Raw genomic sequence first — 12,255 nt, 5'->3', positions numbered from 1 at the left:
TAAACAGATAACTAATCTTAAAAATTTATCAGATATCGGATTACAACTAATTTAATTTTCATATGATAGGTACAAAAGAAAAAGAAAAACTAAAATACAAAAAGTAAATACATCAAAAAAAAAAAAAAAAAGTTGTGTTAGATTAACCTAAATCTTTTCGTAGGTCAACAAGAAGCCATTCCTATAAATACTCTTGGTAATAAAATACAAGAGTACCTACTACCTATGGACTCATCGCTACTGCTCCTATTTTGGAACAAAAAACAAAAACACGCGCATATATATATATATATATATATATATATATATATATATATATATACTAGTGAAGTTATAAGGGCCGTGCTTAGCACGGCCCACGAAGAGTCATTTGAGCAACTTTTTTTATTGCTTTAAAAAAATGAAAGTACAATGTCATAATCAGGTAGGTTTTCAAAGTATAATATCTTAATGGGAAAAAAGATTTAGATGTACATGCTTGTAATAAAAAGAACACATGCAATTTGAGGATCTTTAGAAAGAACAAATTATCCTCATTTCAACACTTTAAGGTGGATAATCCTTAGTGCATAATCCTTGCCCCTAATTCAAATTCGTCATGATTTAAATCCAAAACTCCATTAACACTTTAAAGTGGTTTAGGTCGATATGTGTTCCATCAAACTGCATCCAAACTGAAACAAGGAAAAATTTGAAAGTGCTTATGAGACTGTGAAAATAATTCACTATGGAATTATAGCAAACAGGTGGTGGGTGCGCAAGTAGTAGGTGTATGGTTTGGCTTCATCACGTCATGGGGGTATGTAAATTGTCAGCTGTCTCAGAATCAGTTGAGGAAGAGATGGAAATAGGGGAAGGATGAAGGAAGTCGGTATAAATTGTAGAAGATATTCTTTGGATCAATATCAATTGAAAGACCTGTGCTGCTGAAATTAAGTCAAAAAAATATCATTAGATTTGTAGAAGTAGAACTAAAAAATATGAAAATGTGTTGTTTCTTGCACTTACGCTATAGAGATCTATTTTTGGTGAAAAAAGCAGTTATGTACTTGATACTTGCCACATAGACCAACACATGGTTACCATCCATCGTTTTAAAGGACCTAGATGTCTACTTGTGTTCCAAGATATAAAAAATGTTACAAGATTGATTATAGAAGAAGTTGTTGGGTAAATCCAAAGTATTTAACTACAACAATAAGTTATGTTTGAGTATTTTAATTAAAACCAAAGTCAGACTTTATTCTTATCCTTTGTGTAATATGACAATGTTAATCAATGTTATGTTTTTGTACCTATTGTTTACATGCAAAACTTCTACCCAAAAAAAAAATTGAACAATATTTTAAATTGTATATTGGGATCAAATTCAGGCTTTCATATTTTTTTGAACTACTGCCTAATCAGTGTGCAAAGATTATAGCTTTGAGAAAATATGTCAAACCAACTGCCAAATTGTGTTCAGTTGTTGTATCTGCTTGTACTTTCAGCTCTTAATAACATAAATGCCGACAACGAGATAAAAACTAAATCAATTTTTGGCAGAGTGTTGGATTTACTACCTGGATTTCAGAGAGAACGACAACAGCCACAACACCATGCTCCAACCTATCAACCTTACCATTTAGACAACACAACTACAATTTCCCTTAACTGATTCTTAAAATCAAGCTTTGATTCTTCAGCACCTCCTTTATATTGCAATCGTTCTTAGCAACGGATCATAGTTCTCCAAAACTTCTGTCCTTTCCTTCAATAAATGTTAAACCTACATTAGCAAAAATTAACCACCCAATCAATATTAAATTTACAAAAAGCAATGACCAAATGTAAATTAATGTCGAGGGTTACAGATATAGAAAACAAAAAATAAAAAAAGACAATCAAGGGCATCACAAAACACATCAAAAACCATATATATTAGAATCAACCTACATTAAATTGAAACAAAGTAGTGCAATAAAGAAATTTAAAACATCCATAGGTTTTTGTTTGGACATTGGTTTGTAATTTTTTTCAAAGGATTTCAAGTATGGATAAGTGAAAAAATTACCCTTTAATTAACTTTTTGCTTAAGTTGTTCAAAAAAATTTACCTTTTGTTTTAAATTCTCTTTTCTTGAAAATATGATGTGTCCAACTCTCATTTATCAAAATATAAGCAAACAACCTTTACTTGTATGTTTAATTTTTTTAATAATAAGAAATAAGCTGATATTGAAATTAAGATTTTCACCTTAAAACTCTATCATATGATATGATTCTGGGCATCTCCTCTATAATTTGAAAATTACAATATATTAACTGATCGGATAAAAAAAATAAGCAATGAAGAGGGAAGAGATGTAGAAGTTGGTAACCATGCTCAGATTCAAGACACATTAACTACTTTTCTATTAGCATTATACCCTCCTGAAAGCAGTTGTGTAGTTATGTTGTAAGGATAAACTTCAGCAAAAGTAATTAAAATATATGTTCTAACTTCGTCTAACATGTATGTAAGAGGTACTTGACAGCATCAAGGCTGATATCCATTACAATTGACTCGAAAGTGGTCCACCATTTCATATTTTCATGTCACAACTATATTCAAATTAAAATTTTATGTATTTTCTAAATTTGTATAATATAAAAACAATGACCTCCACTAAACTTCACAAAAGAAGCTGTCCCATTGGGGAAAACATAACACACATCAAGTTAAAAAATGATTCCTTTCCAAGCACTAATAAACTGAAACATGAGAAAATTGATAATGTTTTACCTCAAATTTAAGTTATTTTTACCTCAGATAACGACTACATCAATCTGGGTTTAGTAAGAGAGAAAGAATCGATAAATTGGGGATGTTTTACATAGTCATTTACCTCAAACATAAGTTATCCTTTTCCAACTTATCTAAGCTCATTTCACTGCTATGGCTAAACCTAAAGAATCGATAAATTGGGGAAAACAAGCAACCTGTAGTGAAACATTTGGTATTTCCTTTATTGGTAAATTAAAAAATTATCCCCAATGGAGAGAGAGAGAGAGAGAGAGAGAGAGAGAGAGAGAGAGAGAGAGAGAGAGATACCAATAGAAAGGCTGATTTATCAGACGGTAAGACATCAGTTTTGTTATGCAATCCGATTTCCCCTGTCATGAAGATATAATTGTTCCAATCCATAGTGATAGTGTAAATAATTAAGGTTGTCTCGAACATATATGAAGATACCCGTGAAGTTTCTTTAACTGTTGTTTGTATACATGAAGCAAGAAGCCAATAGTAGCCTGACCAAGAATTATAAAACAAATAAGAATTTGGGATTCAGACCCATAAAAAATGAGATGATTCAAGTAGACAAGTTAGTCATTTCAACTTGGAGTGAAACCCAATAACACTTTGAAAGGTAGAAATAAACTAAAATTTGATGAAAAGAAACAGACCAGGTGGTATAACAGCCGACAAACCCTGAAAGCAAGCAAGATACATTTACCAATTTAGAAGCCAATTGGGGAAGAAATTATGTAGGTACATGATCTAGGGCTCTTGGCAGTCCATGAAGAAATTAGACCGGTACCCAATTGATGTTAGCTTAAATTCATAAAATAATTTACAATGAACATATGAAACTATACCGACCTTAAATATAGAATGGAGATGGAGTCGGCGTGAAGACAAGTCAAGAGGATGACTCAGCCGCAATAAAGAGAAGGTGCGGTAAATGTGGATCCAAGAGTGGCAAGCATCTTTGGGGGAAACGACGCCGCCAAGACGGAAAACCTTCCGCCAAGTCTTCTGCCTCATTGTGAGGTCACGATGACCGGAAGCAAACAGGCATGAAGCTTTCATCAATACCAAACGACGCCGTTTATGAAATCCCAATGTCTCGCCACGCTGATGTAGGGTTGAGGGAGTTTAAGCAGGCAAGTAGGCAGCTTACCTACGGATGACGGAGCCGTGAAGAGTGGTCGCTGGTGAAGCTGCTTGTTGACGTGGGCAGGGTAATCTTGCAGAAAATTAATAAATTTAGAGTCAACATGGAGACTTAGCCGTTTGATAGTTGTTGATTGAGTAGATCTGACTGAGTTTGATGTCTGACCAGGTCTCGAGCTGACTGAGTCTGAAACTTATTGAAACTATGTTGTTTGATTATAGATCTGATTGGTTTTGCTGAATAATAAAAATAACAATTTTACCCTTATATCTGCAACACATTATTTATAACTCTAATTTTTATAGTTCTATTTTTAAAAAAATTTCTTATTTAGCTTTTACCAATTAGGTTTTTTTACCAATTAATTTCTTATAATTATCACTCTTAATATTTATTTGTTATTAATAAATCATTGTTTAAAAAGAAAAAAAAAAAACCACGTGGACTTCAAGCCCCACCACCTAAACTATCTCTTTACTTTTATATTTTCTCACTTTTAAAATATGAAAGCTTAAACCATAAAAATTATATGCCGACAACATACAAGTCAGTCTTCATATCCTCTATTTTCTACCCCTACTCCCGTCGTGGCATATCATCGATTCAAGCAAAAACCAAATTTGGAGTTGAGTTAACCTTATATGTTTGCTTTTTGATGAAGATCTAGACATTTTTATTTCGCAATTTGGGGATTTTTAGTTTGTATTATCATCGATGAAGACCAAAACTGCCCCCCTTGCTGAAACTCTCGACGACATCGACCTAAGTCCAAGATCTCAAGACAACGACATGGTATTCTCCAATTTTAGATATGTCAGCAATTGTTTCTTTCATTTAGATGGGTCCAAGCCTTCATAGTTAGTATTTCCAGAAATTTGGTGTTCATCGTATTCATAGTGATGACAAAAACTTCACCCCTTTGGATTTTGATTTTTGTTGGCAGGGTCGATGCATAAAATGGAGGACAAAGATTGTCTTTTTTTCTTCATTCACTCGGTCGGCTATGATTTTTTGGAAGACCGAGCCAGTCAATTTTTTGGACCGAATCAGAAGTATATTTTGGATCAGATACATATCAAACATTATGTTCGGACCGAATCAGGAAAAAACATCTGACCAGACCCGGTCAGTACCAAATCAAACAGCCCCTCAGTCTCAATCAAGCGGAGGTGGCGGTAAAAGGAGAAGCAAGAGTGGAAAGTTGCTTTGGAGGAAACCCCACCAGAAGGAAAACCCATGGGAAAAGGTCAGGCTAACCGGAAGCAAGAAGGCAACTTCCATCAAACGACGTCGTTTCTTGAATACACTGTCATGTGGGGTTGAGAGGAATTTAAGCAGGCAAGCTGCTGATCGACGTAAGTACGTTAATCTTGTAGAAAAAGGTTTCGCATATATATATATATATATATATATATATATATATATATATATATATATATATATATATATATATATATATATATATATATATATATATATAGGGAAAAGTGAATATACCCTTAAGGGTATACAAGCTTACGTACCTAAACACGCAATAATATATCGTTTTGTTTGATATATTCATTATAATATTGTTAAACTTCAACCATAACTTGATTTCCTGTCAAGATATTCGAAATTTCACTATTATCATTCACTTACATCACATATTTTTACCGAACACCTAGTAGGTTATATATATTGGAGTTGAAAATGAAAATTATATAAGAGGAAGATAAATGTGTAAATTATAAAAATATTGGAAATAAATCAAGTTAGAAGTTAAATTATAAGAAGATTGGACAATTAGAATGTATTATATGATACAAAACGATGTAGTATAATGAGTTTTGGTACCTAAGCTTATATACCCTTAAGGGTATATTCACTTTTCTCATATATATATATATATATATATATATATATATATATATATATATATATATATATATATATATATATATATATATATATATATATATATATATATAGGTTCAGGTTCATTTGAGACCATGCTAATTTTGTGAGACCGTGAGATCAAATCTAAAAATAATTTTAAAATGCAAAATAAAAGAAAAAATCCAAAAATTCTTTTTTTAAAATATTATTTTCGGAACTTGAATTAACTTAAAAAATTAAAAATAAATAAAAAAATAAAAAATCCCGTTTTTTTTTTTTTTTGAAAAATACGTCAAATATTCTAAATGAAATATTACACTGACATATTCTAAAAGATAATTTTAAAATGCAAAATAAATAGAAAAATATAAAAATTCTTTTTTTAAATATTATTTTCGGAACTTGAATTAACTTTAAAAAAATTTAAAAAAATAAAAAAGAATCCTATTTTTTTTGAAAAATACGTGAAATATTCTAAATAGAATATTAAACTGTACATATTCTAAAAATAATTTTAAAATGCAAAACAAATGGAAAAATAAAAAAAAATTTAAATATTATTTTCGGAACTTTAATTAACTAAAAAAAATATAAAAAATATAAAAAAAATAAAAAAATGCGTCTCACGGTCACACAAAATTAGGCTGTCTCACATGAACCTAACCATATATATATATATATATATATATATATATATATATATATATATATATATATATATATATATATATATATATATATATATATATATATATATATATATTCAGGTCCATTTGATGCCATTCTAATTTTGTGACCGTAAAACCAAATCTAAAAATAATTTTAAAATGCAATATAAATGGAAAAAATCAAAAATTCTTGTTTTAAATATTTTTTTCGGAACTTGAATTAACTAAAAAAAATTAAAAAAAAATCCCGTTTTGTTTGAAAAATACGTGAAATATTCTAATAAATATTATACTGACATATTCTAAAATATAATTTTAAAATGAAAAATAAATGGAAAAATCTAAAAATTCTTTTTTTAAATACTATTTCCGGAACTTGAATTAACTAAAAAAGACATAAAAAAAAATCTCATTTTTTTTGAAAAATACGTGAAATATTCTAATAGAGTATTACACTGTACATATTCCAAAAAATAATTTTAAAATGCCAAATAAATGGAAAAATCTAAAAATTCTTTTTTTAAATATTATTTTCGGAACTTGAATTAACTAAAAAATAAATAAATAAATAAATAAATGCGTCTCACGATCTCACAAAATTAGACCGTCTCTCATTAACCTAACCCAAATTCACTTTCATTTAAGATCAGTCTAATTTTGTGAAACCGTGAGACCAAATCCAAAAATTCTTTTTTTAAATATTATTTTCGGAATTTGAGTTAAGTAAAAAAAAAATTAAAAATAAAATAAAATAAATCTCGTTTTTTTGAAAAATACGTGAAATGTTTTAATAGGATATTACACTGTACATATTCTAAAAAATAATATTAAAATGCAAAAAAAAATGAAAAAATCTAAAAATTCTTTTTTTAAATATTATTTTCGGAACTTGAATTAACTAAAAAAAAATCCCGTTTTTTTTTTTAAATATGTGAAATATTCTAATAGAATATTACACTGTACTTATTCTAAAATACAAAATAAATAGAAAAATCCAAAAATTCTTTTTTTAAATATTATTTTCGGAACTTGAATTAACTAAAAAACTAAAAATAAAAAAAATAAAAAAAATAAAAAAATGTGTCTCACGGTCTCACAAAATTAGGTCGTCTTACATGAACCTAACCATATATATATATATATATATATATATATATATATATATATATATATATATATATATATATATATATATATATATATATATATATATATATATATATATATATATATATATAATGTTAGGTTAATGTGAGACGACCTAATTTTATGAGACCGTGAGATGCAATCGTAGACACTAATTTAGTGGATAAAAAAAATATTTTTAAAATGAAAAATAATTGAAAATTTTTGAAAAAAAAATTCAAATATTATTTTCGAAATTTATATTTTTCAAAAAATTCAAATGTTTTTTATTAGATAGATATATGCTCGTTTTTAATGTTTTAATATTTTTGTAAGGTTTTCTTTTTCTTTTTTTCATTATTATTTTTTTTTCGGTTTTTTAAATATTTTTACTACATACTTGAAGGTAGTAGGGTTTTTTTTTGGGTTATTATTTTTATTATTTTTTATTTTTCAAACAAAATATCGATTTGAGTTTTTAATATTTAACAATTATAAAATTTTAAATAAAACAAATATTAAGGATCATAATTATTTCCGTTCATACTTTTTTTTATTATTTAATTTTTGAATCATAAAGTTTTGAATTGTAACGATATTATGCATCGTCTATATTTGGATAATATTAATTTGGATTATAATATATTGGAATGAATAAAGTTTTTGTTCAATACAACATTTGGATCATTATAATTTTTGAATAATTTAATTTTTAATCATAAAACATATACTTTTTCTGTTCTAAAATTTTTATCGAGAGACAAGATTCAAATAGATTAAAATAAACAATAATTATCAATTACTTTATCTATAAAATGATTACTGTATCATTTCTTGTATTTAATGCACTCATTAAATATTTAAATTTGTTAGTATTAATGAAGGATATTGTTAGTAAAGATGATGTTTATTTATGGAAGTGGACTATTTTTTGGGACAAACCGAAAAAAAAAGATAAACAATAGTTTTGCGGCGGATAGAATAATAATTAAGTATCATTAAATATTTGAATTAAAATATTTTTAGATATTAACAATTTAAGGATCGTAAACATAGTAAACATTTTTGAATTATAAATATTTTGAATCATCTCTATTTGCATCATATTATTTTCAATATTTTTTCTAAAAAAAATTAATCTTTTAAAATCAAGTTTAGTATTTAAAAATTCTTTTTACAAATACATTAGAATAGTGAGTAAAAGTATTCTTAAATTTTCAGAATTTTTGAAGAATTTTTTCTAGGTGGTTTTTATAAATATAAAAAAAACTCAAATTTCTATAATTGTGCTCATTTTGTTGAGAATTAAATTTTAAGAACTTTGATTTTTTTAATTTTTTTTTCAAAGAACAAAAGTTATGACTGAAAAACTAAACGGGTGGAAACAAAACTCATCAACCAATAAGGGTTTGACACTTGTCATATTAGGGGGTTGGGGCACGTGTTAACTCCTAGAGAGAATAGATGGCCGAATTTTTATTTTCTTTTTTCTTTTTTCTTTTAATATTTTTGCTTTTGTCACTTGTACCCTTAAAAAAATTAACATTCTCCAAAAATTATCAAAATCTTGCAATTAATTATGAAATATCATATCATCTCACTAGATTTTGACGATAAATAAAATCAAATCCTGAAAATTTATTTTTTCAATCTTAAAACCAAAAATTGCCCTCGCGGTTCCTACTATTTTTTGAGTTCCGACCTAATCCTACTTCTATATAGGGTTCAGTTCCGATGAGGACTCAAAAAATATGAGGATTGCGATAGCAATTCTCCATTAACCATTTCGTGAAGGGCACAGACATGAAACCCAAATATTTGTTCGTGGTGTGTTTGCATGCGACTCACGTCCGTGGTAACTGATACATACTCTTAGATTTAATCACTTGCAACGAACATCCATGAAACGTCATTTAAGTGGGTTTTATTATTTATTTTCGTTTATTTTTTATTAGTTTTTTAATTAAAAAAATCATAAATAAATTTAAACAAATATATGTGTGGTTAAATGTTTTTTATTATTTTTGTTTATTTATTTATTTTTAATTTTTTTTTGATTTTTAAAAAAATATATTTTTTTTGTTTTTTATGTATTTTTTTGTTTTTTAATATCTTTAATATATACTTGAAGATACTAGTATTTTTGTTTATTTTTATTTTTATTTTTATTTTTTTATATTTTGCTTTTTTTATATTTTTTATTTTTAAAGTAAATATCAGTTTGAGTTTTTAACGTTTAATAATTTTAAATTTTTAAATAAAAAGAATATTAATGATCATAATATATTTCGTTCATACTGTTTTTTAATGTTATTTTTTTATCATAAAATTTTGAATCAAATCATTTTTGAATTATATGATTTTGGATCAATAATATATTCAATTAAAAAAAGTTTTCATGCAAAAAAAGTTATGAATTATTATATATCGTGAATCATAAAAGATATAATTAAGGATTATAAAATATTTGAGTCTAAACATTTTTAGATCGTAACAAATTAAGGATCATAAACAAGTTGAATCAAAAGTTTTTTATGAATAATAAATATTTTAAATGATCACAATTTGGGCCATATTATGTTTAATATATTTTTTTAAAAAAACTAATATTTCTTAAAATTAAAATTAAATACTTCAAAAACTTATTTTTTTTCAAAAAAAAATCTCTTTATAAAGTCACTAGTATATTGAGTAAAAATACCCCTTAAATTTTTATGATTTTTTGAGAATTTTTTTTTCTGGGTTTTTTTTTTGGAGAAATCTTGAAATTGAACCTCAACCACATGTTTCTAATTTTCCGATATAGCGCTTCAACGTACCGACACGATAGAAGATGTAACATCTCGACTCCCAGTGCACATTTGGAAGAGGAGTGAAGAGCATCAAGGCTTGAAACGAGAAGAGGCTTTTGGATCAAGTGTTTTTCGGTGCTAACTTCAGTTTGGAGGTAAAAAGCTTCAACCTTTCTCATTGTTTTGGTTAGATCTCGTTCCTAATAAGTTTAGGGCCTTTTTCCATCGCTTTTTGAGTTCTAGAGTGTTTTGAGCTAGTCATGGAGTTAAGATTTTAGATCTGGACCATATGCAGTCCTTTGAGCCCAAAGATCCAAGCTTTATCAAGCTTGTGACAAGTTTATATGCATTAAACCCTATATAGAGCTTATGTTGGCATTTTGAGCCCTAGGTGCCATGCATGGACGTAAAGCTTGCAGCTTTACGTTGTATTTCAGCCTTGGAAGTCTAGATCTAGAGTTTGGGAGCCTATTTCTTCTTAGAATCGTCTAAATGAGAAATGGTCTAGAGCGACTCGATGAGTGCATGAGCCAAATCGATGAGTCAGCTAAGGTTTTCCCCGATAGACTAAAAGGGCTACAACTCGACGAGTTGATGAGACAATTCAACAAGTTGAGATGGATTTCCCTGATACTTTGAGAAAACCAAGGAACTCGACGAGTCGCGTAGAGGCACTCGACGAGTTTAGTGAACATGGATTGTTGACTTGAGCATTGACTTTCGTTGATTTTTAGGGTTTGGCCAATTGTGGACTTTAGAGACCATGGAGGGGGAAAATGGTCTTTTCACCCTTTTGAGATTTAGTTGAGGAGTTAGCTTAGCATCTCAAGTGGTTATTATAATTTGCTTATTAGAGATAATTATATTATGTAGGTGGAGTCTAGACTGTTCATGGGGTGCTAGATTTACTTGCTTACTTCTGAGGTGAGTCTTCTCACTATATTTACCTGAGCGGTAATATTGTGTGACCAGAGAGTCTTATTGAGTTATCGTCGGAGGTTCATGTGTATTTATACTGAGTTATGTGATATTATGCATTTTGTCTTTATGATATGTGTTATATTATTTTGTGTTTTACTGAGATAGGACCGGAGGATCCAAATCGAGTTGTGAGACTGGAGGGTCTTCACTGAGATATAGGATTGGAGGGTCCAACCCGAGCTGTGAGACTGGAGGGTCCTCACCGAGACACATGAATGGAGGGTCCACACTGAGTTGTGAGATCGGAGGGTCCTCACCAAGACGCATGAGACTGGAGGGTACATGCCTAGTTACAGCCATGAGAGGCTTATTATTTGTGTATGTGGTATTTTGGGGAACTCATTAAGCTTCGTGCTTATCGTGTTGTGTGTTATATGTTTCAGGTACTTATCAGGATCACAGGAACATGTCGGCTTGATTGTACACACATGTTTGAGACTATGTCGAGGATTTTGGGATATTATCAGTTGTTTTGGTTAATCGTGTTTTTGAAATTTGATACATTGTAGTTTTAAGAAAATGTGATACTGATTTTATGTGATTTAAAATTAAAATTTTATTTGAAAATTTAGAGTGTTACAAGTTGGTATCAAAGCCATGGTTTGAGGGATTCGGATGTACTCTCAGGTATGTCTGGAATCAAACTAAGGAATTGAGAAAATTTTATAAAGAGAAATTATTTCTCTAAAACGAGTAAGAGTTTTAAAGAGAAAACAAGATGGAGCAATGTGTACAATCAGCTAGAGCTCGAACGGCGATTTCCCAAAATACCATTATTTGTTTATATTATGAGATATTAGAGGTGCATGCTATAGAATAGGCTAGGAACTTCAAAAATTAGGGCTAGAGTTGCCTAATTCATGATGCCTTAGCCTAGGGTATTCTATTGATTTAT

General features: G+C 28.6%; 1 protein-coding gene across 11 annotated transcripts; it reads right to left on the bottom strand.

Annotated features, from left to right (window-relative positions):
- Positions 1-369: 369 nt before the first annotated feature.
- LOC145011410 (uncharacterized) lies at positions 370-4,005 on the bottom strand. 11 transcript variants are annotated; one of them, XM_078970124.1, is made up of 6 exons: positions 3,622-4,005; positions 3,426-3,450; positions 3,214-3,269; positions 3,073-3,134; positions 1,009-1,750; positions 370-926 (listed from the first exon to the last, which is right to left on the bottom strand). In XM_078970124.1, exons 1-5 carry the CDS (start codon positions 3,829-3,831, stop codon positions 1,711-1,713), a joined length of 393 nt encoding a protein of 130 aa, XP_078826250.1. In that variant the 5' UTR covers positions 3,832-4,005; the 3' UTR covers positions 370-926; positions 1,009-1,710. The 11 variants fall into 11 exon arrangements, 9 of the variants coding, with proteins under 9 accessions (XP_078826250.1, XP_078826251.1, XP_078826247.1 ...); XM_078970125.1 differs by having other exon boundaries at positions 1,009-1,768; positions 3,622-4,003; XM_078970121.1 differs by having other exon boundaries at positions 1,009-1,114; positions 1,563-1,750; positions 3,073-3,269; positions 3,622-4,002.
- Between the last annotated feature and the right edge of the window lie 8,250 nt (positions 4,006-12,255).

Source organism: Lactuca saligna, chromosome 8 (assembly GCF_052625555.1).
Source record: "Lactuca saligna cultivar CGN05327 chromosome 8, ASM5262555v1, whole genome shotgun sequence".
NCBI lineage: Eukaryota > Viridiplantae > Streptophyta > Magnoliopsida > Asterales > Asteraceae > Lactuca > Lactuca saligna.
Note: the sequence above shows the minus strand (reverse complement) of the source record. Positions and strands in the feature narration are given on the sequence as shown.

Bases quoted from the DNA above. Each gene is read 5' to 3' on its own strand.
- LOC145011410 (XM_078970117.1), bottom strand. From the start codon at position 3,831: ATGAAAGCTTCATGCCTGTTTGCTTCCGGTCATCGTGACCTCACAATG. The intron at 3,451-3,621 runs GTCGGTATAGTT...GCTTGCTTTCAG, and splicing joins ATCTCCATTCTATATTTAAG to GGTTTGTCGGCTGTTATACC. The intron at 1,751-3,072 runs GTATCTCTCTCT...CATTTATTGAAG, and splicing joins ATAAATCAGCCTTTCTATTG to GAAAGGACAGAAGTTTTGGA.